Consider the following 27,710-nt stretch of genomic DNA (forward strand, 5'->3'; position numbering starts at 1 on the left):
TAGTTGTATGTGTTCTATTTCTCCTCTTACCTCACAGATTGTCAGCAGGCTGCATATTCAAAATGCCACTGTTTCAGTCATGTACAAGTGCACTGCTGAGAACCAAGTGGGCAAAGACGAGCGACTCATCTACTTCTATGTGACGAGTAAGTACAGCTTCAAAGACTGGGAGATTTTAACCCCGGTCAGTGTTGTCACATGGTCAACTGTTGCTAATAGTTGTCCTTTGATTGAAGAATTATTGCTCCTTCAAAAGTAGCTTGCACCACAGAGCCTTATTGGAGGACAATGTCTGAAAGGCTCTTTTGCACATTAGTCCGTGCTAGCCAACATTTGTCACCATTAATACAATCATTTTGAAGTATGCCCTATTCTTTTTGACGTCTTCTCTTCAAACTCCCCCAGCTGTCCCTGAAGGCTTCAGTGTGAGCGTGTTGCCCTCTGAGAGTCCTCAGGAGCAGGACCGTGTGTCTCTGTGCTGCAGCGCCGACAACTACACCTACGAGCGGCTGCAGTGGTACCGCCTTGACCCTCAGGCCCTCCCACAAGAGCTCGACTGCCGGAGCGTGCACCTCTACGCCGACATGCTCCACGGGCAGCTCTCCTTTCAGGCACCATCCAACAGCTGGTTCCTGGACCACACAATTGCCTCCATCCTGCTGAGGGATGAGGGCCATTACGTCTGTGAAGCTCAGAGCCGACGCACTGGAGACAAGCATTGCTTGTTTAGATACATCTCTGTAAAAGGTGAAGCCAAAAAAGAATAGGAACTAATTATAGCAGGAAACGCGACCCCTTGCAGCGCTTCCACAGGTCTAGTCTTTGTTTTGACTGAAAATAACAAAAGTAAAAATACACACTTACAAACAGGGCCAACGCAGCAGTCTATTCACTCCCTTGGTTGGATTTGATCAACATGTAGGGACAGAAAACAGGGCTACAGGACGCCCAAGGGCTCAAATCCACAAACACATTTTGCCTTTCATGTTGTGAGCCGCTCACTGTATATTTGCCTTGAGGGAAAATAGGATGTATAGGCATTTAATAGGAATTCTTGATTTTTGGCCTTTCTACAATCACACTCTCTCCCTGGGCACACACATTATGACACCTTTCACTGAGCAACATGACATAAGGTTTAAGGTTTTTATTTCCTATTTTAAAACTATGCTGTTCTTTCATGTGCAGCTCTGGAGGCGCCACAGTACAGGCGCAGCCTCACTAACCAGACTGTGAATGTGACCGAGTCCCTGCGAATGGAGTGTGACGTGGAGGGCAGACCTTTGCCGCTACTCTCCTGGTTTAAAGACAATCAGCCTCTTCACCAAATGTCAGGTGCATATACGCCCACTCAGCTGTCATGCATCTGTGCAACGGTGCTGCCACCCACCAGCAGCCCAAACAGACAGGGAGCACACCAGGGCACCTATAGAAAGTTGGTTCACATTGATCGATGGGTATAGATCTCATTCAGTTCCCAGATCAGTCAGGATGAAAGTTCAGTGAGTTCTGCAGGAGTGGGTGGCTGATGCCTTGTGCCGTACATGCAAAACACCTCAGTGGTTATTTTCACGTGGTCTTATATTGCTGAGCATGATTGATTTTCAGGTTTTGTTATATTTAAGACATTAATGGATATTTCAAACTGTTCAAACACATTAGAGTTTCACGACCAATGGGCTTTTCTTCTGTCCCTCAGTTTTGCTTTCAAATCAATAGAGCAAAATTAGAGTGTTTTAAAATAATGGCTGTCATTCTGCAAAATATATACAATATGAAAAGTTGGATCATTTTCTTTCTGTCAATGGTCTCCATGAACCACTCCACACTCCCCCAGTGTTTAAAATGTATATTTGTACGAGTCTTGTTCACTTAAATTTCCACTCTCAAAAAAATGCTCAGTATGGTGTTGATTGAAAGTAAATTTGAGCTGACCCTGTTGATTCTCTGGAGCTGGTCAGCCTAACAATAATGTTTTGTTTATGCTACATTTATTGTAAAACTGGCAATGTTTGTAAGATTGCTGGATTTTTGTTGGGCAAATTGTGATTTGTGTGATAAAATTTGTGTGATACAATTTTGCCCCAAAGCGAACACACAGCTTCGAGTCCACTCGCCATCTCACTATTCATGAAATGTGCGAAACAGCACCAGTGACAAGGGCACAAATGCTGTGTTGTACATATGCACTGCAAACCCACAGGCCACAAGGCACAGCTCATTAGCTTCACCCGTCTATGAACATCGCAACATCTGTGGCTATGAGAGTGTGACAGGTGAGGGGGGGGGCACACATAACATAACAACTGATGCTTCCATGGGCAGCAAACACAGGGTGTCGAAACACAAAAGCCCCCTGGTGTAATGCAGGGCTTTTATTATGAATAATTGATACTCCTTTCCATTGATTTACAAATGTTGTATTTTTTGTGAAGGCATCCAGCTGCAAGATTCTAACCGTACATTGAGCATACAGCGTGTGAGAGAAGAGGATGCGGGGCTGTACACCTGCATGGCTTGTAACCAGAGAGGCTGTGTCCATGCCTCAGCCGCTGTACGAGTTGTTGGTAAGTGCTGTGCAATATGTCTACAAGATCAAATCCAAATTGTTGTTTTGTCTTTATATGTCAAAAAATGTAAAAATATATACATAAGGGTATTTTACTTATTTTTGCACTTTTATGGTTCATTTTAAAGGTGGGTTAGGGTGTGATACTTGAATGTCAAACACACATTTCTGATGGATTACAAAAAATATTATCTTCTTATTGTTATCAAGATCAGTAAAAAAAAACAAAAGATATTAAGTGAAGATCCCACGCCCTGTTGGAAAGGCACTGCCTGCTGAGGCTGTTCATTTCACTCATCCATAATCACGTCCTATTCTCCTGTTGCCATTAACAGTGAAATTACTGGCACATTACATATTCAGGCTGAATGTTTAATGGCTTACTCTGAGGGCTTCTTAATGTCTCAGAGGGTGTCTTGATGAATGACTTTGGGTTTTCCACCCATTTTATGTAAAGACTTGATGAGAAAATGCACATAGATGTAAAACGGCCACATATAGAACATTTGGGTATGAAAAGAAAACGAAGTTACTTGAAACAGGGCCCATATTGAAATAGGTTAATGCTAGTGCCGGGTCCGCAGGGATGGTCTACGATGATATTTAAAGTTATAAAGTTTAGGGTAATGGGTAAGATTGGGATATTGTTTGTGCAAAGGGTTAGATTAAAGGGTTAGGATAAAGGGTTAGGATAAAGGGTTAGGATAAAGGGCAAAGGGAAAGATTAGGAACAGGAAAAGGGTTAGGGTTAAGGTTAGGAAAATGTGCAAATATGTCACCTTATGTATCACCTAATACTATAAAATAAAACATAAACCAGGCAAAAATACATCAGTTTTGGGCAGTTTTAGCGACAGAAGGTAAAACTCATGATTTGACCAGATCACTTCCATCCCTCTGTCTCGCACCAACCATTGAAATATGGGCTTGGAAGCAGAACAATAGAATAATCCTAGATTGTCCAATGTATACATGGGTTTCAGAATGATGAGAAATGAGGACCCTTACCAGATCGATTAACAATTCAAAAACATAATATTATATCTTTTGAATTGGAAAAAGTCTTCAAAACTTTGCATACAACAGGAAGCTGAAACACACGAATAAGCCACATATATCTTGACCAAATCATCCAAAGTTATCAATGTAATACTAAAGTTGGAAACTTTTACCATTACATCTGACAGTGTCTCTACTCATTACAGTTACACACAGAAGTGCATTTTCATCAGACAGTCCCATCAGACCCTTTACTGTTCAGCCGTCCACTGTCCACCGAGCAACCACTTTCATTTAGTTAACTTTTGATTTTAACAAGCTCGCTCATTGTTCCATTTGGTATCCCTTGTTACACAGTGGGACAGGTTGGGCTTTTGTGCAAGAAAATGACCTTTACTAAATAACCTTCCTTTTTATTGACTTCACTTTTTGTTTTGTTTTTTCCAACCAAAAGGGTCAACGGACAAAGCCAATGTAGAGATTGTAATACTAATCGGCACGGGGGTGATTGCCGTTTTCTTCTGGGCGCTGCTCATTCTCATCTTCTGTCACGCGAAGCGGGTGAGCAGCCAGAGTGTCCTGTTGTGTGTCTGTAGGATATATATATATGTAATCTGAAGTACCATTGCGTTTCTTTGCTCCACATCAGAGTGAGAGCAAAGAAACAAACCAAGTGCATAGTTTATCACAGAGGGAGCCATCTCGAGTATGTGGTCAACAACAAGCTCATTCCAAAAGAAAGATCTGAAGGGATTCAATCGCATTCCAAGCTCAAACTTCAGCCCTGTGTTTGTTTGTTTGTTTGTTTGTTTGTTTCCTTTCTTCAAAACGAGCCGTTACCAAAAACAACAGTTACAACCGACATGCCAAATCAATGCCATCTCAGACCGACACTACCAGAGTTGCATCTGTATTGTACAAGTGTATTTATTGAAATGCAAATACATGTATATCTTACATAAGCGTGTGGCGTCCCCTCTGCGACACAGGTGAACCCGGTCGACATAAAGACCGGCTATCTGTCAATCATCATGGATCCCGGAGAGGTGCCACTAGACGAGCAGTGTGAATACCTGCCCTATGATTCCTCTCAGTGGGAAGTCTCCAGGGACCGGCTCAGACTCGGTGAGAGAGCAACAGAACATGGCTGAAGGCGGTAATTGAATGAATGGGTGCCAGGACAAGGCGGTCCTCAGCAGTGGCATTTAGCGTCGAGACTACACCGCAAAGTAGAGAAAGAAAGAGCCGGACAATTTGACCGGTCTCACAAAACACTGCCAAGTATGGGGCTAATGCGGTAGTAAATACACTATGTGTTATTTGCCGACGTCCATGAAAATGTTTCCATGTTGCAGCTGTTTGTTTTCCAAGAAAGATCAAAATCTGAGGCTCACATTTGGGCCGTGTGCATTATTAATATTCGTTGTTTTGGCGCCATAGGGAAGGTCCTGGGCCACGGTGCATTTGGGAAAGTAATGGAAGCATCAATCTACGGCATCAGCAAGAGTAACAGTTTGAATACAGTGGCTGTGAAAATGCTGAAGGGTAAGAATGATAATATCACTATAGTATAATATGTCTCTGTGCCTTGGAAGTGGAAAATTATTCAAAATGATTAACAAAAAAAATCTCTTACTGGAAGCCATTTTTGCATCGTCCATGACCCACTAGGTTTAATGGTTAAACATTTAAGCATTTTTTATTTCAGATGGAGCTACGGCCAGTGAGCACAAAGCACTGATGTCAGAGCTGAAGATCCTTATTCACATTGGGAACCATCTTAATGTTGTAAACCTCATCGGAGCTTGCACAAAACCCAATGGTGAGGCGTTGGTGTGCTGCGAGTGGCAAAGATACTGTAATCAACACTTGGAACAAAAATTAGAAAAACATCTAATGAAAATTGCTAGTTTGAGTGTCTGTTTTTCAAGTATAATTTCTTTTAAAAAAAAAATCCCCTCGTCTCTTGGAATCAGGCATGTGCTTAAGGGTATTTGTACTATATCCTTTGATTATTCAATTTGGGTACACAACATGCTTTTTTTTCAAATCAAGGAACCATTTGACTATAATTGCTCGTGCTTTTCAGTTTTCTCGAGGTTAAGCACAATCTTTATTCATAACATGCAACCGACTCTTGTAATGTTCCTAGAAATCTGTGTAACAAATATTCTTGTTGCTCAAATTGACAGACACTGACAGAGAGATTGGTTCAGGGAATGTGATTATTGAGCTGGGAAAAGTGCGGGTCACATCCAGCTCTTCTGCTGTTGTCCAATATTCTGCACAAACATGCCAGTAGTTTAGAATGATGTATTTGTTTGTGTTCAGGTCCACTAATGGTCATAGTAGAGTACTGCAAATATGGGAATCTGTCCAACTTCCTCCGAGCCAAGCGAGAGTTCTTCCTCCCTTACCGGGTATTTTTGCACTACATTGAACGTGCACAACCGTAGATTGAACAGAATATTCTTGATTTATTAATGCTGTCCTGGGACTCACTGCGCTTTTTTCCATCTCAGGACCGCTCTCCGAAGACCCAGAGCCAGGTTCGGAGAATGATCGAGGCAGGGAGACTGGAGCAGGGAGTTCCACAACAGTCAACTGCACCGCTCAGCACTTCTCAGAATACAAGCTCTCAGTGTCCGCTCCAAGAAAAAAGTACTAATTATCTGAAAAGTGTATTAATTATTACTTTATTTTACCTTTTAACTGTATTCCTTGTTCTTTTTCTGCAGTAGAGGATTTGTGGAAGACCCCTCTCACTATTGAAGACCTTATATGTTACAGTTTCCAGGTGGCTCGGGGAATGGAGTTTCTAGCCTCAAGAAAGGTTTGTTTGGACACTTAAATACAGATTTTAATTTAGGAGTTTGAACTATTTGTCTTCACCTATCGTTGCTGAGACCTTGACATGAAAATTAGGAATCCAAGCAAAATACACGGTGAAAAATCTACGCAAATAATACAATAAACAGTTCCGACATGTAAGCAGTCAATCAGAACAGAGACTTTCTTGTTGCTATGTTTTTGTGGAAGGGTGTGGAAATTCTGTGGTGAGAATCATGTGCTAATCAGTCGTCTTGTTCCATGCGTTCAGGATATGGCCATTATGAACAGTAGGAGGATGATGAAGCTATAATGGAAGAGCTCAGGCAGAAGGCAGCAAATGAACAATCACAGGAGATTCTAAGCAGAACACCTTGTGCTGTAAACTAGTTGCACGGCTGAAGAATGCTACCCTGACAGCAGCGTGAAGGATGTTAGGTAGAAATAACTCCTACTGTGCAGAGCTTAACTTGTGTGCTGACAGCAGGGGGAGATAAAGAACACTACAACTCACTTCACAACAATTCATTTCCTCAATACAGACTTAAAAATATCTTATTTAAGGAGAGAGAGGGGATCCAAAGTCTGTATCAGTGATAAATGTGAGCTGCAGTATTCAGCTGTATAGTTGTTTTTCTACAACTGTGTACTTTTTCTTCTTTTTGATGTCACATACAAACTAAAGATGTTGCAGTTGTAAACCTTTATATGTGTTATTAGATAGTAGCAGCGCTTGAGCTTTTACAGGAGAAAATGTCATTACTCACCATTGACTTTAATCGGCTGAAATTCTGAATGTTGTGCTGTCATTTGCATAACTTCTATGCAGGTTATAGAAAGCAGAATGGGCGATCTGTTTAGTAACGTAACCTCCAAAAATTGACAATAAATATAATTGACAACAAATATGTCCAAATGTACAGTCTTTGCTGAGCTGTTTGTGTCCTGCACCTGCAGTGTATCCACAGGGACTTGGCAGCACGCAACATTCTCCTGTCTGAGAGCAACATTGTCAAGATCTGTGACTTCGGTCTGGCCAGAGACATATACAAAGACCCGGACTATGTCAGGAAAGGCAATGTATGTTGTTCTCATCTCCTCTGGCATCTTATTTCACATATCGTACAGATGTCTTTGTGCAATGACCTGTTAAGCAGGTTTGTTTCCACTCATGATTTGTTGAATGTTTTGTCAGGCTCGTCTGCCTTTAAAGTGGATGGCTCCAGAGAGCATCTTTGACAAATTATACACCGGTCAGAGCGATGTGTGGTCCTTCGGGGTCCTCCTCTGGGAAATCTTTTCGCTGGGTAAAAAAAAATAATCATCTTATTACATTTTTATAAAGACAGATGGAACAGCCGTGATGCAATTTTCTTTAAATGGCATATTGTGCTACATTATCCTGAGGCCACAGAAAAGGCAATCCATGGTCAACGTTTTGAAGCGCTTTAAAACTCTTGAACTCTACAAAAACACGACATGCATTGGTCCTCCATTTTGTTTGAATGAAAACTGAATAAGGCACTTCTTATTCAGGTGCCTCTCCTTACCCCGGGGTGCAGATTGATGAAGACTTCTGTAAGCGCTTAAAAGACGGCGTCAGGATGAGAGCACCAGAGACCGCCTCCCCTGAAATGTAATGTTTATTTAATCATTCTCATTCCTTTATATCTTATAAAGCCTTTTTCCATTACATTCATTTTCCCAAGATTATTTCCAAATGCATTGATTTTTTGCCCCACCAATTGTATTGCATTTTTGGAGGCTTGTCTGAGTTTCTCATTGTGGCTTTACTGCCCTCTGGTGGTAGATATGGGATCATGCTGGCGTGTTGGCATGGTGAACCCAAAGAGAGACCCCAGTTCCCAGCTCTGGTTCAGATCTTGGGGGACTTACTTCAAGACAACGTACGTTCCCTATTTGTGTGTGTTTCGGCATAAGCGCTTAAGTACAGCACGTTGCACTTAAATCGTGTTAAACTGTAAATGTTCCAGGATTCCAAAGACTTCACAGCTCTGAACCAGTCACAGAGCTCAGAGGATGATGGTTTCTCACAGGCTTCATCTCGTCCACCGTCTGAAGAAGAGCTGAGACTCACGGCTCAGAGTCTGGCCACAAGGTAATCACCATTCACGCCAGGAGAACCACTGGCCTAATGCGATTTTAACGAGATTTCCAAAAATTCCGCGCTCCAATTGCAAAGGTTGTAATTTTGTGTTAACGCTGGGAACAGTGACATCAAGATGAATCAATTGTTTATTACTAGGTTTTAAGTAGAAGTTGAATATATGTCATAAATTAAAGGTGCACTATGTCACTTTTCCTATCACTATGTATCTCGAGATGTTTGCCATGAATGTTCCACAGTATTCAATTATATGTTAAATTAACTATATGTAGCACCATCTACTTCTAGTCAAGTGTCATACTGCCAAACATTACCAGCTCCATGGAGACAACCAGATGGCAGACCCTCCACTAGAAAAGATCCATAGTGCACCTTTATAACAGGCTACCGTATACAATATAAGAATACTGTAATGTAGTTAGGACATGAACACACACTATACAGTATTAAGGACAGGAAATAAAAATAACTGTTCCTAAAATGTCCCATTGCTGTCTGTGCAGGTATTACAACTTTGTGCCCTTTGCTGGCTGCGTGCTTGTGGGTCCGACCAAACAAAACCAGTCCAGGGTCAGGACATTTGACGAGTCCTCTTTGGAGCTGCACCACCACAAAGCCCCTCAAGTATGCTCTATATATTCTCTCTGTACCCGCTGTGAAAATGGCACTGACATTTGAATGTTTGAACTTTTCTACAGGACAACCAAACAGACAGCGGCATGGGTCTGTCCTCAGAGGAATTTGAGAGAATTGAGAGCAGACAGAGGGCGACGAAAAGGTACACCTTTATGACCGCTGCGTTGGAAAGTGAAAGAACTGAAGGCGCTGAAGTGAATAGGCTTGATGACTCAACGTGAGATCAGGCAGTGACATTCAGTTAGAGCTGTGGAGCCTGGGTAAAAGATACTATGATTCAGTTTCACCATGTTCCCATTTGCATAAGCCATTTCCTACAGAGGCAGAATAAGTCTATCACCTAAAAAAATAGACTACGGTAATGATTAAGTTCTAATAGTGAAAGCAATATGGTGCTTTAGTTATCTGCTTAAATCCCTCATTGTTCCAACTACATTATTTTGTCTTTGTTCTGCAGCCGCATGGGCAGCAGCAGCAGCACAGAGCCCCTCACAGCGTCCCATGGGTCCCTGAGCTGGAGCAACGGTCACCCAAAGCCTCGCCCAAACTTCTTCAGCCAACTGTCGGGTCAGACCTTTTACAACAACGAGTATGGACACCTGTCTGAGGAGGGCTTCTGTGACTTCTTCTCTTCACCGGACGCTCTGTGTCTAGCCACCTCTAATGTGTGACAAACTAAAAGTGCACAGTGTAAGCAGATGGACAGTGCTGGTTTTACAGAACACAACAAGGTAATCCATCAGTCAGTAATAGCAAGGCTTTTGGATACTCGTCTCAAAGTACTAACTTCAAGGGGCTGCCATTTCATAACTGGAGCTACAAGTGCCTCACATTCTTCCAGCAGGCCACCGGGTGGCAGCATTACCACAAAAAAACAAATTTCAAAAACGTACCAATGTATTTTTTTATTTTTTGTATTCAGAGTATTCTTCCATTATTTGTACAAAATATTATAAAAATGTGAAATGTATCCCCTGACTAGTGTTTTATGTCACTTTGAAAATAGAAATAGTCAGATGATGCAATGATAATGGAGGCAACAGGCTCTAATTAGGTTCCTAAATGGGTCAATCAGCCAAATTAAGGTTATTAGTGGTTGTGTGTCACTCAGTGGAGGAGGGCAGGCCGGATACCTGAGACTGGGACCAAGGAGTCAGTGACGAAGGTAAACACTGGGACGTGGGCCATAAAGCAGTGAGTCACAGAGTGCCTCTTATCAGAGCTGGACGTAAGAGCCATCTCCATCAGCTGACGAGAACAAAGTCCAACTCAAGACTTCTAATGATTAAACTAGTTATGTCTCATCTATAATTATTACACTTGTAACCTGTCGGACTGGAACATAACATTACCTAACCTAACATTACTAATTAGAGGGTGGACAAACTTTCAGGTTGATTTAATGTAACAAAAGAGAAGAGCCATGGAAAAATAAAAAATATACACGGTATATTCAGACAAAACACACTGTGCCCTGTGTTGAACATACCATTTTAAGACAAAATAGGAAACAAATGACCTTCAGTAGAGGAAGAGGAGTTCACTCTTCATTCTAAATATACAGTAACAAAGTAAATGAGAATATAATTGTCATAACATACACAACAAAATCGTTTAAACAATCAACTTCATAAAGTTTCACTAAACAAATCTATGTCCCGTGTAAAAATAAGCCCAAAGAAGATCAATCTAAACAATTAAAACGATTAAAACAAAAATAAAATTAAAAAAATGGTAAAAAATGGGTCAAAAGTGATCTGAATCCACACATGATGTAATCAGCGAGAAAAGAACTGACATAACCAGACATGACAATGACAAAACAATGCAGTCTGATTCAGACTTTACTTTACACGCCACACGGGGGTTTTATGTTCAGTAACAGAACTCTTGAAATGTTACTTCACCTCATAAATAATACAAGATAAACACTTCCTTCAATAACCTTCCCTTGTGGGATTCATAACATAATACACTAAAATCTCAATTATTTTCCCAAAAACCTCAGCTCCCAAATACATTTTGATTGGTGAAAAAAATACTAAATTTCCGCACATAAATTAGTCCTACCATCTTGATTCTAAACACAATTTGAATCCTGAAACCGAGTAGACTTTTTTGGCACAACAACAAAACAGTCTTTTTCTGCCACTCGACATCCAAGAAGGAAGTGGACATCTGATATTGGGCACGTCGCTGGGCAAAACGCAATCCAGGGCAGCTACGAAAGAGAGATCCAGCCACGTGGCCGGGTGGTCAGATCGAATGTGCAAGCCTTTTCATCAGTCAACGTGATGAGTTTAAAAAGGAGGTCTTGATTTAGCCGGCGGGCCAACATCACCGGGCACACGAGCGGAGCCGGTCTCAGGATATTTTGCCAATCTGGATTTTCTTCCACGCCTCCGACGCCGTGAATATACAGGAGTCGATGATGCCCGCTACAGTGAACGTCCCTCCTACGATGGCACATATCTGCAGCACAGAGAAAATATATGTGTGTTTAAGCGCTCTATAAGTTATTAATAGGTTGACATCAGCTGATTGCCACAGAGTCCAGTTTGAGGTAGAATCTATGAAAGCTTGACTCACATACTCCGGTTGTGACTCATGATCACACTGTAAGCTCACTCATCGCTGATACAGGCTAAAGTCACCGTGAACTCAAACAACGCTCAGGACAAACAATGGAAACGCTCATGATTGACATGTGTGACGCCGTCATCTGTCAGGGAGAAATCTTCTTGATTTCTTAAAATCATGATTCAAGGCCACGTGGGAGGGACGTCTATTTAAAGAGATTACGTTTCCCTTCACACAATAGGATGAGAACACTTGTGAGGCATGATATGATTAAATGATCCAATGACATGCCGTATTTCAGTTTTTTGGATGCCTGGTTTATTGTGTAGAGGCGTTTGGACAAAAAGCCTACATCGTGGTCCAAAGATACAATTATGATTTTAGCTCGAGTCAGTCAGAATTACCATGTCACTGCGATTGGTAAAAACCCATCTGTCACTCAACTGAGGTCGACCAATCGGAGTAGTTAGAGGGAAAAGGTCCGTGCCCAATGTTTGAGCAAACACTGCACAGACAACCATTTACTTTAATGTAACACTCTGCGAGTTTGGTCATTTTGTCACAGGGTCGAATCAGGTTTTGCCACTCTTATTGTTATATTCATGAAAACCATTAAGCTTTCAACTGGAAATGTGAAATTAAATATTTTACAGCTGCAAACGCGCCCCAGATTACTGTATTCAAAAGCATTTGCGCAGATTGTTTGGCAAATTATGAGCGGAAAAAGTCAACGCCACGGTCGTAATCTTCAAATGGAACGACAACCTTTTTTTCCCTTTTTAAATAGATAACTTACTGTTGTTATGAATCGATAGAAAGGCTGTCTCCTCTCCGTGTACTTGACAGTGATTGGACTCAGATCGTATCTAAACCAGATGGCCGGGATGATCCTGCCCGTGTGACTGTAGGCGACATACTCCTGTTGGGGCAAACAAAAAAAACAAAACATGTTGGTGATATCGCTGTGTGCAGTGGAGGCAAACCTGGCGAGGAGGAAATGCATCAAAACAAAGAACTTTAATCTGATTTATGATAGAGATAAAGGTCGATCGTTTAACAGTTTATCTCAACGTTTCGCCACATGATAACAAGAGTTTTAGAGGAACAACCTGAGCTTTTAAGGGCATGACTGGGATTGTTACTTTTTGATTTTGCTCACACCCTCATCGCCAGTTTAGTCTAGTTTCCCATCACTAGGGGTGAGCGCACTGGTAAACAACACAAGCTTAAGTCATAGTAGGGACTTCCTGGACTAGAGTACCTTATTGGCGACGGTGTATTGATAGGAGAACCTCTGTTTGCCCGATAGATCTTCATAAACTGTTGGAACGATCTTGAGGATGTAGTCGTGGGAGGCCAGCGCTGGCAAAAGAAAGTAAAAAACACATAAAATGGTTGTAAATAAATGCACTTTGACTTAAAAAGGTGACAAACACGCCCGTATTTTATGTTTCCACTGTCCCATTACAGCGTCCCGCATCGTGTCAACACAGGGTAAATGTCAGCAGGCGCTTTAGGGGGCACAGGTGTGGCGCTGTACTTACGGTTTGATGAAAGCCTGTTCGCGCCTCCCAATGCATTAAACGCCCCCTGGACCTTTTGTACCTGCGGACAAAAGAAAGGAAATGCCTGTTATTATTGCAATTTGAAAAGGAAATGATTCAGCGAAATCAACTTTAATGAGCTTTTAACCTCGTTACAATGTCGTTACATGTTCTAAAATGCCATGTGGCCACTTTTCAAAAATAAAAACATGTTATTGTCAGCTCTTTGTTACACTACGACTGCTTCCATTACGTGTTCTGTGTCTGGGCGTTGACAGAGGCGGACGCTGTTGTCTGAGGGAACATGGCGGTCGCTGAATTCATCTACCTGAACTAAAAGTGAAGTTACCATTTGGACGAACATAAATGACAGTCCACTGGTTGTTACGGTGAAGTGAAGAGGCTCGTAAATTTTTGCACAGGAAGTCAATGCACTGGTTTCTATTATAAGCCAGTTTCAGAACAATACGGCGTTGGGCAATGTACAAAATGTACAGGGGTGTGCCAAAATATCACGATGCTAAATTTGGTGATACAGTATCGATATTGTGGGCTACCGTATCAATATATATTTTTGGTGTAATTTCCTGAATTATTTTGTGACCGCACTACAATTTTGTTGCTTATTTAAACAATGGAAACTTGTTTACGAGAAACATTTGATATTTTGACTGGTTTGATGATTAAAATGGGTGCATTTCATTTTGAGTCTGCGGAGATTGTGGTTTAACAACTTTTTTTGTTGAAATATATTGGGTTCTTTAAAAAAAAATTGTGATATATATCGTAGTAGATCATGAGCAATATATTGATCATTGTGTGTATCGCAAAATCGTGATATTTTTGTATTGTGAGCCGTGTATTGCATGGAATCGTGAGGATCCTGTGATTCCCACTTATGTTACACTTAAATACTAAGTACCTTAAAAAAGCATAAAATGTGTCCTTCAAACCTAAATGTAAGAAAACAATGCAACACTTTGTCAATTTGTTACACACCTGTAGTTTTTCTCCAAAGGCAAGTTTATGGATTGAGTGCGTCATGTCTGGGCTTTGTGGCTGGGCCGTGGCGCTGTGGGTCGAAACGTGGAAGTTTCCTGGTACCTTCAAAACGCACAAACACACAGATGAACCAGTTTGAAAGAGCTTGCACTTGTTGCACTTTGTTAACCATCAGCCAACTTAAGAACATGGCCCTGTGGAAACTCTGCCTGGTCTGTTCGGAAAGAATCACGCACATTTCACACGTTTTGCATATTCCCACTGCAGTTTGAGTTAATCATTTTAAAAGTAGTGGAACAAGTGACGTGGTTGAGCTGTACTCGATTGAGTGAGGAGGAAGAAGCTGGTTCCTCGTCTGACATTTAAATCACAGCGCATTCGGAGTCGCACTTACTTTGTTGATGCTAAAAACTCCCTCAAAGCGGCAGCCCGTGCCCTGGTTTAGAGGGACCTTCATGGAGTTGTCGATGTGACCGACCTCATGGCGTCCCATCTCATCTTGGATGTCCAGACCCACCACTGCAAAGCACCATGAAAAGCAACGCATTATTGACCGTCTCGGACATAAAAAAACGAACGGCAGAAGGAAGTTATGGACATCCTTTTTTTTCAGATTCCATGTATTCTAAAGTGTCAACGTCAACTGATAAACAATACAGTTTCCACTTTGGGAGCCGTTTGTTCCGGCATGGGCTTCTATTGAGAATGAAAATCTCTCATTATGTTTGAGTGATAAACAGAAGAATGCAGAAATGTGTTAAAACATGTCTTTAAACAACACTCATGACATAATATGATGCCTAGCTCTACTCCTGAATGGAAAACTCTGGATTGTTGCCCTTTCAGCCTGTGAATAGATGTCAACCCCTGAACCAGGCTCACGTTGACTGTTGCCTTTGACATTCAAAACGAGCTGAGCCCAATATAAAAATATGCTGTTTATATATAAGCACTTGTGTGAGCTTGCGCCTTCTCCTTATAAAGCAGCACTAACTTTGCAATGGAAATGTGTCAAAAAAGGCATGGGGCAGGGGAAACAGGATTGTGTATTTTGAGTTCTGCTTTTCTGTGAGGTCATAAATCATAAAAAGGCAGCACTTTTATATGTCAAGGGAAAGTTAACATTTTTACTACCAAAGTCACAAAGAAAGTTCAAGATGGTCAACATTCCATTAACATTATTTTCCTTAAAAATACATTTCTACAAGATGACGATAGCATTTGCTTTGTTGTATATTTTTATTTGCCATTCCAGTGTCTTAGGTCAATTTCTGAGACTAAAGTGACAGAATCCTCATTTGAACCATCACGCAGTTCTTCTGGAATAGTTTTGACCAAAAATAGAAGTCCAAAGTATAATTGTGTTTATCAAAAGGGAAAACGCTGCCTTCATGACGTAACAATCATCCAGCCTTGGGAGGGAATGACCTAAACGGTCTGAGCTCCAGTTCGTCTTGAGACTCCATATTTGTGCAAAGTATTGAACCAATTATCAGCCACCGTACAATCACCGTGAGCGACTTGAAAGACGTGGAGGTGAGACGCACATGGGCGGCAGCTGTGCGCCCGCCAAAGCCTCGCTCCAACCAAATCTGGAGCCCATTTTCCACCAAAGTATTTATGAGCGTTGCCATTTTTGGAGATCAGTGCGATTGAATGCGTTTGTGTTGAAGACGACTGTGAAATCTGTCACAGGCGAAGTTTCAAAGGGGAGAGTCGAGAGGAGCTGAATGAGCCCTCTAACATCCTCTGTTGTGTTCAGCTTTTTAAATAATGTGGGAATAAGGAAAGACTCCAGTAACGTTTCTTTAGGGTAACGTGTCCCTGTGTTATTAACTGTTAAAAAAGCTGACTAAATCAAATGAATAACAAGGTTGTCATTTTTTCCCCTTAATCTATCGTTTTGGTGTCAGAAGTGTTATTGTTGTCTACATTTTGTCGTCAGTGCCAGCATTAAACTACATTCAATTCATTTTTATGCACACATAAAAACGAGACACTCTGTGCGAGTGTTCATGTTTTATTCTTACTTCGCTGTATCAATGTACCTTTTCAGTCTCTGTAGATGTCATTTTGTATCTTGTTTTTTGTGACTTCGGAATTTAACCTTGTATTGTTTTTTTTATTATTATTCTGTTTGCATCCGTAAGCTCTGATGTGACCATTCTGTAATTTAAATAGAATAAATTAAACAAACCAAAACAAAATCAAAACGAGATACTGTTTCGCAGAACCCCTTAAAGTCTGTTATAAAAAATAGTAACAATAAACATTAAAGCTAGTGCCAGTAGTGCTAGTGCTAGTTAAGACTTGTCGTGTTTATTTGAGATAACTGTAGGGCAGGGCGTTCATTTTCCTCGTAATGATTAATCACAATTATATTACTTTTTTTCCTTATTGCAAACAATCAAATATGGCTTTCAATCTTAATGTCGTGAAAACAAGACATAAAAACACCATATTTCTTCCTCCAAAGTCTAAACTCCGCTCCAAACGACGTGCTTTTACTGACAGACAATTGGCTGTAAATCTCTCTCTCAAAAAAAACCCAAAACAAACAAACAATTTGAAATGACTGGCTCTGGATTTGCTGTATTTTGGAAGGGCAGTGGTGCGTACAGTAAACGGGACACAGTGGTCTTTATGTTCGTCCCGAGCGCAGACAGGGCCCCGGCGCGTCGACTCTCTGGTGACATCGAGAAGCGCGCCACAACGGAGCCGCGTAAACAAACCATTATGTGGCTCTGATTGTCTGCACTTTCATCCTTATCGTTCGCATTCGGCCAGCGCGGCGCGTCATCCTAAACCACCCGACTTATGATAGTGTACGATAGCGCGTCGACGCTGCTGCCAGGGGGAATATAAACAAAAGTGAAACATGCAAACAGGAAGTGTGGTGGAGGTGGATCAGACGAGTGCACTCACAGTCGCAGTGCAGGTTTGGCAGACTGACGTTCAAACTGACTTCGATCTTCCCGCCGCTGTCTTTGTCGGGGTCGTCCACGTACAGTTCATTCACTCTGGAGAGAACAACATCGTTTCAATCATCATCGTTTTGCTTAGGAACAAAACACATGGAAGTTCCAAGTTTAGTGTCGATCAAATGCCTTTCATAGTTTTGGGAGTATTTGAGTTAACATATTAGTGTTTTCATAATGTTACCAATTTAAGACATTTACCATCTACTGAAGAAAAACATGCGAAGTCTAGTTATTTTATTTTGTTTCCTAAATTATTGCGAGAACATCGATCATTTTCTGTCATTCCCTTTCTCTAATAATTAATACTATTATTTACCATTATTACGTGAGCAGCGTTATAAAATCGAATTATCTGAATAAAAAACACCAAATAAAAAAGTAATTTGACATTTCACTTTTACTTAACATTCATGCTTACTTTTTAGTTCTGAGTGAATCGAAGCAACTTAATTTTTACTTTGAAAATTCACAATTATGATTTCTTATTCCTTGTGTTCATCGTGATTATTGATCAGCCAAATATCGGTAATCTTGACATCCCTAATTACACTTAACGTAACCATTTTAATTGTCATTTTGGCTTCTCTGACAACTTGGCACATCTTTCTTTGCCACATAGTTAAAAAAAAGGAATCAACGCCCTGCAGAACATCACTTTGTCAGATGAAAAAAGGAGCACGCGTGTGTCATTCACTGAGTAATTTCCTTCCTGTCTCTCCCTTCCAATGTCATCCCTTATTACAGAGCGCCAAGCGGCTGACGCACAAAGACAATTTCCTGACAGAAAATGTACTCTTTTCATTGGTTACACCATTGGCTCGGTGTAATTAGGGCCCCGGCGATAATGATGTGGCGCCTATTGTGCATTTTGGGCACCGCGCGGCGAGCCCATGTGACGGCAAATTAACATTACTTTGATACTCTTGCCGATCCAGGATATTGCAAAAAGGGACGTGCACCGGGTTTAATACTTACATTTCTGTGGCAATGAATCCGGTCAGCTCAGAGAGAAACAGAAAGAGTATGAAGACGCAGCAGAGAATGGAAACTGTGGGTAAAGAAGAGGCAGTAATGAACAGCTTGTTTGCACATTTAACGCATTGAATATCAAACGGGGATTAATAAGCGCGTCGGGTTTAATTTGAATTGCACCGGGAGATGATGCAAACTGATCTAAGCGCTTGACATTAATGAAATCACTGTCATAAAACTGTACCCGAAATAGCCGTTTAGTGGTGGTGTTAGCTCTGCCATTACGCACGCTTACAAAGAGACTCCTACACCAATTACACATTAAATGCCAGCGCGACGGGCCGCCATCGCAGCAGATCCGTTTGAGAGGTGAGCTCATGAGGCGTTTACCCAAAACACGGCTCATCCCGAGGAAACAAGATAATGGCTCGGGATGAACGACAATGAAAAGTTACAGAGAAGTAGGTCAGACGTGTTGTGGCGCAGAGAAGGGCGAGAGGGTGGAGGCACCCGCTTCACTTCACGTGTCAAACTAATGTTGTGTCAAGATAAAAGATGAAAGCGGCTGTGGTGTGAAGAGGGTCCGGAAGAAAGCCCTCACTCAGCAGGTGAGTCGTGTTTACGTGGCAACTGTCGCCGGGGACTGGCCGCGTCACACGACTTTGTGGTTGGCACGGCGTCAGAGCCAAACTTGCGGTCGGTGCAGGCTCAACATAAGCTGATGTTTAACTCACAAACAATAGGGTGTGTTGCTATGACTCAAAGGCCACTAATTCATGTCCACCAAACAGTAATTCTTCCCAGGTTACAATAGACTAGGATTAACAAAGCTTATAACAAAAGGACGAGACGTTTAAACCACAGTTCCTCACTGGTTTATCAGACGTGGGCGTATCATGTGTGCCCATGTCAACACGGTTCAAACAGAGGAAGCTTTCTCACTGGAACAAAAGGACAGATAATCGCAGTATACTGAATGTTAGCCTTGCACTCTACAGTATGTTTTCAATTTATAGTTTTAATACAACCACTATCTGAAATAATGTGTCTTTTGTCCTTAAAAAGCATAACATTTGCAACAGATGACGCGGTAGGACAAAAAAACAAGCTGTTCTATGTAAACACCGCGACAATTGAGTGGAATGCGGCCTTTACATAAACGAAGAAACAAAAGCAGATGGAGGTCACGTATTTGACCTTTTGAAAAAGAGGGCCTGGTGATCTGATCAGGGCGCAGGCACGCTCTGGTCTAAACTCCGTGCTCTCGAGGCCCAGACAGCGCTCTCGAGGTGTGGAGACAGGAAGGGAGTGGGCTGTGTAGCGGAAGTGCTTCCTGACTTACTTCCTATTGGGTGGAAACTGCACTGTAGCATAAGTGAAAACATTCCCACCAAAAGCCGTCAGGAAACTGTCACGCCGTTACAAAATGATCTGTTTTAACTTTATATTTTCTATGACTAATTCAGCCGACCAACAATCAACGGGCGCCAGGAATGCCTCATTGCATACTTTTGATCCAGTGAATCAGCAAATAATCAATGCCTTCCGAGTTTGACGCTTTGGAAAACACAAGGTCTGACAGGAAGACTAATCAAAATTCCCACTGATGACCTGTTCAGGGCCTGCAGCAACAAAACACGGATCGCTATCATTCCTGACTGACTGGTTACACCGCTGCGGGTAGTACTACACTGACGGAGTACCCGCGGGACAAGCGGGTACTTGTCCAATACGTTTCAAATATTCCTCGAATACTACGCCTCTTTGAAGGAATTTACTGGCATTTTCTTCATTGCAGTTAATACCATAAGCCCAAGAGAGTGTCATACTTGATGATTAAAGGTTGACGATAAAAAGATGTCTTTGTTCAAATGTCGATCTTTAGATTAGTAAAAAGTCATTATGGAGTGTCGGGAAATATAGAACTTTAGATGAGTATAAAAGGTATTGTGTAAAGTAAACGTTTGAGTCCTGTTATACCGGTAATAGGATTTTGTTTGCATTAAAAGAAAGAAAAACAGAACCGCTTGCTTCATAAAATTAGATGTTTGGGGAATTGTATGTAATACCATAACAGCTTTACCTTTGAACTTTGTACTACATTGCAACTAAAAATGGCATAATGAAATTTGCCCATGAAATTTCCCCATGTGTGGACAATAAAGGATTATCTTATTTTAGGATTATCTTAAACTGTGAATGATTTTGTATCATTACACAGCTATATGCAAGAAGCATTAAGTAAAATGCAATGCCTTTTAAAGACCAGTTCAAAACATTTAAGACCTAATCATCACAACTTTAATTATTAACCTAATTTGATTGCTTTCCATGTATGTTTGTGGATGTGGACATTAGTTTTTAAAATGACAAACTGAATTGTTTAGTATTCTTACAGGACACAAGTAAGTATTTGCATGCTGAAGACTACTCACTGAAGGCTCCTGTGTACGTGGGCTGGGTGAGATCTTTTGGCACTTTCCTGTAGATGTCAAATCTGCAACGATAAAAGAGGAAAAGGTGGAAAAACACAAGAAGAGAGGTGAAAAAAGAGGAGAGCACTACATAAACAATACGTGCCGAGGAAAAGAGCACACTGTGTCCTCCTCGGCCTGTGTAATATTACAGACGTGTGCTGGAATGTTAGCTCTGGACCGAGGCCCAGACGGTGAAGGTTTTTACAAGACACCGACTCGCTCTCTCAATGTGAGCTTTGTGATGCCGGCCTGACCCCAAAACACCCTCAGTATAAACACGCCGCGCAAAGATGAAGCACAAACGCCAATCTAATCTACTAATATGTCAGGCCACATGCCAACGACAGTATAAATGCCAATCAGGTGAACTTTGTCAAAAGATTAAACGATTTAAAAGAGTTTCTGGTGGAAGGGTTTTGGGGTCATTACTTTGGCTTGGAATGTTCCACAGTATAACCATTGACCATTGCATTTGGAGGTTTGAGGGAAATAGAAAAATGGACATTGCAATAGTCTTTTTGGAGGTATACAGAATTGGAATATCAAGTATTATACAGGTAGTCAGACATTAAAACTACAAAAAATGTATTCAAAGAGACAGAAACGTGTAGTGTAATCATACAGTTATATTTCTCAGCTTCAAATTAGATGGTCAAGTTGTGTTATTTGTGCTAAACCTGAACCTCAACCTAGAAATTTACAGGCACAATGCAAATTCCTGATACATCGTTAACATATTGTGTGCCGAGATATTCATTTTTGCCCACCTCTACGTGCATTTATTCGGTTAAATGTGTTTTTATTGCTCAACAATGTCTTTGTTTCGTGCCGTCTAAAGAAGAAGACGATTCAGTTTTCTTCCTTTTTGGGGAGTGAAACCAATTCAACCCCAAACTGAGAAAATAAACTCCTCCTCCTCCGAGTGTGGGCCCGGGCTGAGGTGCAGTGCACTTTGGGAGCTGCTTATGGAGTTCTCACAGTGGACACAAGGGAAAAAAAGAGGAAACAGGACAGAGGGCTTCCTGTCCAGCCCAGACTCTTGCCGTTTTAGTTTGTTTTGCTGCAGCCGTATTTATGCTCTTTCTACAGCCCAGAGCCTCGGGTGGCTTGCCTCATATCAGCCACATCTATACGACTTACTGGTCCCATGTCCCAGTGCGGTGAGCTTAGCCAGAGGCAAGTCGGCCAGGAAGAGCGGGACAATAGACAACAGACGTCCTGAAGGGGTTGCAAGGCCCGCCAAGAATACACACGTCTCTAATAGTTTACCAAGGCCTGTAGTCTGGACTGGTGTTTGACAAGTGGAGTAGCCAATCAGGGACACGCACAGTCAGGCATATCTCAATTAATAATCAGACTTCAGTTAATGAAAGATTGAACAATATTTTTTGGGGCTCAATATTTATCCTGTGCATCTTTTTTTCTTCGCACGGGTTACTTTTTGTGTTCTATTTGGGTAATGCATTCACATCCAAGCTGTAAATGGCTGAATAATGCATATATCCTACTCATAAATGATACTAACAAACAAATTAAGTGTTGTTCTTTATTATTACACCTCATGCATATATGGCTCATTCAGAAAAGGATTTACTGGCATCATCCTATTCCTAAGGTGTTGCGTTTCAATTAGTGCCGACAAACTTTAGTTGTTGGCCGATGGCGTTTTAGTGAACCTACATTTTTATTAGTCGACTCATTCTTTCATTTAGATTATAGAGATGTTTATGCACAACAGCAGAATGTAAAAGGCCTAGAGTGAGTTTGCTGGAGTTTCGGAGTGACATATATTTGCATAGTTTTTGCATATGTGCACAATATATCAAGGTGATGAGTGAGACCGAGACAGATTCAGAGCTGATCTCAGGCTAACAAACAACAAAGAGCAGCTCAGTCATGTTTTACCCTTAAACAATTAGACTGTCACATTTATTTACAAGTAGCTTTTTGTACGCTTTTTAATTTGCTATGTTAAGACTAAAAACAGCTATATAAATCTCCAGCCTCTAATGTAACACCTGTGGTTCAAAGTCCAGAAAAAAGTCCTAAATTGAGTCCTTAAAGGCGGTATGGATGATTTTTCAGCGATTTGAGAAGGCAGGCGGAAGTGCGCATGCGCACTCCCCTGTGCGGACTGATACAACACACACGTGCGTTTGTTTATTAGCGCAACGGAGCGCATCGCATCGCTCGTCTCCCGTAGATTTCTGTCCACTTCTGCGTCAGCTCGAACTGTCTTTCTCCGTCTTCATTTTGCCCCGTACACTGAGGGAACTATATTATGATAGATCAATGCGCTTAGGCACGCGGAAACGTGGGGACAAACCGCACGCGGCTGCAGGTGAGCGGTAGGTGCGTTTTATGATGGATACGTGGCAGGACAAATGATTTACCCACGCCACGAGGAAATATGATAAAAAATTTGCTGAAAAAAATCATCCATTCCACCTTTAAGTGGAAGCACTGGGACAAACCTTCTTGATTGGAATTACTTGGACACAGTAGCTCGCGCATTACAATAATACAAAAATAACAAAGGGCAAAAATCAAATGATAATTAAACTCCAAAAAGTTTAAAGTTAAAGGTTATTTAAAAGGTCCCATATCATGCAAAATCGACTTTTCAGAGCCTTTAACCTTCTTACAGTGCTACTGGTGCATCATATATGTGCCCAAAGTGTTTTTTTGATTGATTCCTGCAGTTTTTAGCGAGAGTTCAATCTATATCCTTTTCCTCGGATGTGCAGATAGACGGGGGCCTACTCACTGCAACGCGTCATAGTCACCGCATGGCCCCCCTTCCCCCCCATCCCCCTGCTTTGAGTTCGATAAAAGTAATTCTAACTCTCTGCAAGTGTTGTTGAAAGAATGCACGGAAAGCAGAATGACGTGAGCTTGCGTTGTCAGTTTGCCAGTCTAAAATCGCGCGTGATTGTTTGCAGCAACACGACTCGCGGCCGATGCCCTAAAAAAGACAGCGGTGCGGATCCAAGCTTACAAAGAGCCCTGCGTCGCTCCACCTTCGGTTGCAGCATTGATTGGTCGGTGCGTATTTTTAGCGGTCGGGTTGAAGTCGCATTACCGAAGCGTTACACGATCCGTCTCTGGTGGTCACATGCGCCTCGACGGACAGCTTTACGTCTACTGTAAATAGCCACAACCGGATGTAGGTCGTCTGGACGCTTAAACTCTGGAAACAAGATCCGGGGTATACGGATGACGGTTTAAAATAGATCAGGGTAATGTCACTACTATAAACACGCACTCCAAAGCCGCCGAGATGTTTCTGTTACTTTCCTCTGCCATCGATTTGTAGAATTTTCAGTAAACTGTCAAGTGACCCAACTTACCGAAAATCTTATTCAAGCAACATTTAATTGGTGTACGGGCTTTAAAGTGCGTATGACAGGTTTTTATCCATTTTCTAGTTTTGATTTTATTTGGTGTATTTGTACCTGTTGTACAAATACATGATAATTTTACACCAAACGAGAGTCTTTGTGTAGAAAACTTAGAAAAATCTGTAGAAAATGTCATTCCAGTCAGAGTTTAGGCATAATTTACTAAATAATAAAAAAAAAAAACAGTGACATTAGATTTGTTTTTGGCCAGTGGTTGCTGGGTATTTTCCTAGTGTGATGTCATCAATTACAATCAGGAAGTGAAATTATAAAGTATATAATATTTGTAATATTCTGAGATAAGATTTGTATTACCATTAGCAAAATTCTACATATATTTATCTCAACTGCATTTTAGATCAATGAGTCGTCCGACCTGTCAGAGGCACTAACTCTGAGCTTTAATTTGAGGGAAAACCAAAATAGAAGTAAGATTCTGTTTTAGGACTAACTTAGGATGTTTCCAAAAATGAGCCCCTGGAAAGGAAAGTTGGCTACTAAGTTCCACAACCAACATTAAATGAGAAGAAAGATATCAGATCAGTTGGGCAGCAAAGAACAATTATTTTTGTAAATCGATCAGTCTAGTAATTATTCTTTATTTAAAACGTAAAAGGATAGATCTGAGGACATCCTGGTGGAGATCATTTACAGATGAAAGGGTGTTTTCATCAGAAAAAAATAAGTAATAAAACCTCTTCTCTCATCTCAAGGCATGTTTTAGATTCTGTGTATTGACCAGTTAACGATTATTCGATTACTTAAGTAACTATTTCTATAATTGATTAGTTACAATTAATTAACTTGTTGCAGCCCTATTCAGGAGCCAAGATTATACCTATGAATATTTCTGCACCGCATCTTACAGCTTCAAAGTAGTCATTTTGTATCGTATGGACACTTGTTTTGATCGGTTTTGTTCTCTAGAAGCTTATTTACATCCCCCATCAGTGCGTGTGACCAGGCCTCAGTTTCACCTCGTACATATTCACTGGAAACGTTCTGAGAAGACGCCTCGACTAAACGTGACGTGGGTTGTTTACTCAGATATCATCACCGCTCAGATGTTTGGTAATGATGACAATAAGGACAAGACGTACCAGCATTTCTCTTAAAGCGCCACTAAATAAACCATATCTCACAGATGAGTCATATCGAGCCCTCTGACTGAAGTTAATACCGAGCTCACATCATAAATGACGAGGAGCCCATGTGCGCAGGGCTTTAATTTATTCATTTGGAGGATGTACGTGCACTTTGAGTCAAAACGAGGTGTCCGTTCACGTGTAAGAAACATTGCGAGTCTCGTCAGTGCTGTTGCGAGTATCCGTGTGTATCCATGACCTAAGAGTTGGAGCAAACACTTGACCTCAGCGGCCACACGACGACACCTACGCGAGCAAACACATGACATAATGTGAGGAGCCGTCTGACACTTCATACACTTGGGCAGGGCCAGCGGGCAAAATATACATAAAACAAATATATGAGTGACACATCAGTGAAGTCACTACTCAAACAAAAAAGGAAACTGTACTGATTGAGAAACGAGTCTCAAAAATAGGTTTTGCAACAGTTTCAAAAACCTCCCGCTGCCAGTAACCCACGTCTCGTTTCTGTTGCACACATAAGTTGCTGGAGTAAAGTTAACATTACGCACTTAAACCTGGAAGAGCGAAACCAGCAACAATTCAGCAGCCCCAAACACAGATAAGGAGATATTTATATGCATTTACTGACATTTTAAATTTAATTCAAACTAAAATTATACATTTAAAAGGCAAGTTTTAACACATTTTGGTTGGTTTTACATACTATCGTCTGAGGTTGAAATTTTTGCCAATATCGCCCACCCCTAGATAGAACATAATTTACCACTAGTACAGTCAACATTTAATTATCACTTAACCTGAGCATTTTGGGTTAAATATGACAAAAATAACTTCAATAACTTTAATTTCAAAAGGGCATTTCAAAATAGATTCCATCCTCTATAAGAGATATTCTATATATTGAATTTGTAACACGTAATGACAGAAGCCGAGTGTTCAGTAATAATCTCTCAGTGTCCTTGTAGATTGTTATTAATACTAAAAGGCCTAAAGAGTTTGTTATGTCGAACCGGATAAAAAATATGGTTCTATAAAATTAATTCCACCAATGGGTCCTACAAATTGATGTAGTAAGACTATAACTTACTGGCCATGATTTGTCCAAAACGTCTCATAATGTATGGATATTTATTATACAGATCAGTCCTTTAGCTACTTGAAAGGCATGTTATTTGTGTTTTACGTCAATTATGCCATTTTCAGTCTCTACCAGGATATCGACCGACTTAAATTCCAAGTAGGGATGTCACACAATCACATTTTAGTGTTATGATTATTGTGAGGAAAAAACATCACGATTTAACAGTTATTCATGATTATTGATACCGTGACAATACAACAGTGAAATCTTTCATTTTCTTTCGTTCCTGTGTCTATTCCTCAAGTTTGAGAGCGGCTTTACCAAAATGTAACTTTCTGAAAGACAAAATAAAGTTAAATTTGACCAAGACAGCCATTCAGGTGTATTTTTAGGGCTATATATTGAACTAAACATATCAATTTTTGCTTCTAAAATCTTTACAGGGTATTATTTTTTTATTTTTACGATTATAACGTTACCTGAATAATCCTGATTATCGATTAACCAATTAATCCTGACGTCCCTAATCCCAAAGTAAATGAAATGGAAGGACTATTTCTCATGTGCTGTGATCCACTGGGAATGAATGAGTTTAGGGTTAAAACAGTGTGACAGGGTCGAGTGACAATGAGTGAGTCAATATGTAAGACGACTCAGGTTATAAATAAAGTTAAACAAACATCCTTTGCTTCGATCAGGGCAGAGTGTTTCTCTCAGGTAATGTTTGACGTGGAGAGGTGTGGCGATCAGCTGTTTTGGTGAAGTTTCAATGGAATCAGTGAGTCACCGTGACCCCGGGAGCAGTGTTTATTGGAGCCCGTGGGCACCGAATGGACATGTGTGTGTATTAGAGGCTTGTTGTGTGAAAAACAAACGGGATTGTGACACCGCTGGACGTAAACCGATACAGATCACTTTCTTTGTTGACATAAGGAAGTGTCGGGAAGCCTCGGGGCCGCAAACCGGAGCGACGTGTCGCAAACGTCACCTCAAAACTAAACACACATGAACTTTTCTTTGTTGGTAATGAAACAAAAGTCGTCCGCGGTGAACGTTAAACCCCACACAGATCCCCGGTGACTCCCACGTGAACATCATGCTAGCCGCTCGTACACACACACACACACGCACACATACGGGAGAGTGCGCTAAACGCCACATCTGCCGCACACGTTCCGCACACACACGCCGCAAACACCGCACACTCACCTCCGCACATCGAACGGCATGATGGTGTTTTCACGTCTGACACGACGGGGATTTAACGGGATGAAACTATAAGCAAAAGGCGATTATAAATGGGATGTCTTCGCTGCTACCGGGAGTTCATCGGTACCGGGCTGACGTCAGCTTAGGACGCTTTGCACGATGTGATTGGCTGAGAAGAAGAGGGTTTCCG

General features: G+C 41.2%; 2 protein-coding genes across 3 annotated transcripts in view; one reads left to right on the top strand and one right to left on the bottom strand.

The window, feature by feature from the left end:
• Nucleotides 1–10,161, top strand: part of flt4 (fms related receptor tyrosine kinase 4) — a 41,254-nt gene extending 31,093 nt beyond the window's left edge. Inside the window, exons 12-30 of one of the 2 annotated variants that reach the window (XM_072437938.1) lie at nt 38–146; nt 406–747; nt 1,189–1,335; nt 2,436–2,567; nt 4,023–4,129; nt 4,558–4,693; nt 5,009–5,113; nt 5,277–5,390; nt 5,900–5,988; nt 6,091–6,229; nt 6,307–6,401; nt 7,355–7,477; nt 7,593–7,704; nt 7,934–8,033; nt 8,208–8,308; nt 8,402–8,516; nt 9,029–9,149; nt 9,224–9,303; nt 9,619–10,161. In XM_072437938.1, the coding sequence (XP_072294039.1) occupies nt 38–146; nt 406–747; nt 1,189–1,335; nt 2,436–2,567; nt 4,023–4,129; nt 4,558–4,693; nt 5,009–5,113; nt 5,277–5,390; nt 5,900–5,988; nt 6,091–6,229; nt 6,307–6,401; nt 7,355–7,477; nt 7,593–7,704; nt 7,934–8,033; nt 8,208–8,308; nt 8,402–8,516; nt 9,029–9,149; nt 9,224–9,303; nt 9,619–9,832 (2,481 nt within the window). In that variant the 3' untranslated portion in view covers nt 9,833–10,161. Of the gene's footprint in view, nt 1–37; nt 147–405; nt 748–1,188; nt 1,336–2,435; nt 2,568–4,022; nt 4,130–4,557; nt 4,694–5,008; nt 5,114–5,276; nt 5,391–5,899; nt 5,989–6,090; nt 6,230–6,306; nt 6,402–7,354; nt 7,478–7,592; nt 7,705–7,933; nt 8,034–8,207; nt 8,309–8,391; nt 8,517–9,028; nt 9,150–9,223; nt 9,304–9,618 lie in introns of both variants that reach the window. The other variant, XM_072437929.1, reaches the window with a different exon arrangement.
• A 534-nt stretch (nt 10,162–10,695) lies between these two features.
• On the bottom strand, nt 10,696–27,689 carry ergic1 (endoplasmic reticulum-golgi intermediate compartment 1). Its single transcript, XM_072437950.1, has 10 exons — nt 27,521–27,689; nt 20,676–20,737; nt 18,244–18,316; nt 17,213–17,307; nt 14,682–14,806; nt 14,285–14,389; nt 13,286–13,346; nt 13,003–13,103; nt 12,538–12,660; nt 10,696–11,633 (listed from the first exon to the last, which is right to left on the bottom strand). The coding sequence occupies exons 1-10, from the start codon at nt 27,538–27,540 to the stop codon at nt 11,526–11,528; spliced, it is 873 nt and encodes a 290-aa protein (XP_072294051.1). The 5' UTR covers nt 27,541–27,689; the 3' UTR covers nt 10,696–11,525.
• Between the last annotated feature and the right edge of the window lie 21 nt (nt 27,690–27,710).

This window comes from Eucyclogobius newberryi, unplaced genomic scaffold (genome assembly GCF_026437365.1).
Source record: "Eucyclogobius newberryi isolate DKJ021-1_F unplaced genomic scaffold, fEucNew1.0.hap1 SCAF_11, whole genome shotgun sequence".
NCBI classification, from domain to species: domain Eukaryota; kingdom Metazoa; phylum Chordata; class Actinopteri; order Gobiiformes; family Gobiidae; genus Eucyclogobius; species Eucyclogobius newberryi.

Bases quoted from the DNA above. Each gene is read 5' to 3' on its own strand.
- ergic1 (XM_072437950.1), bottom strand. From the start codon at position 27,540: ATGCCGTTCGATGTGCGGAG. The intron at 14,390-14,681 runs GTAAGTGCGACT...TGCGTTTTGAAG, and splicing joins GAGTTTTTAGCATCAACAAA to GTACCAGGAAACTTCCACGT. The intron at 13,347-14,284 runs GTGTGTAACAAA...TTTTGTCCGCAG, and splicing joins CCTTTGGAGAAAAACTACAG to GTACAAAAGGTCCAGGGGGC.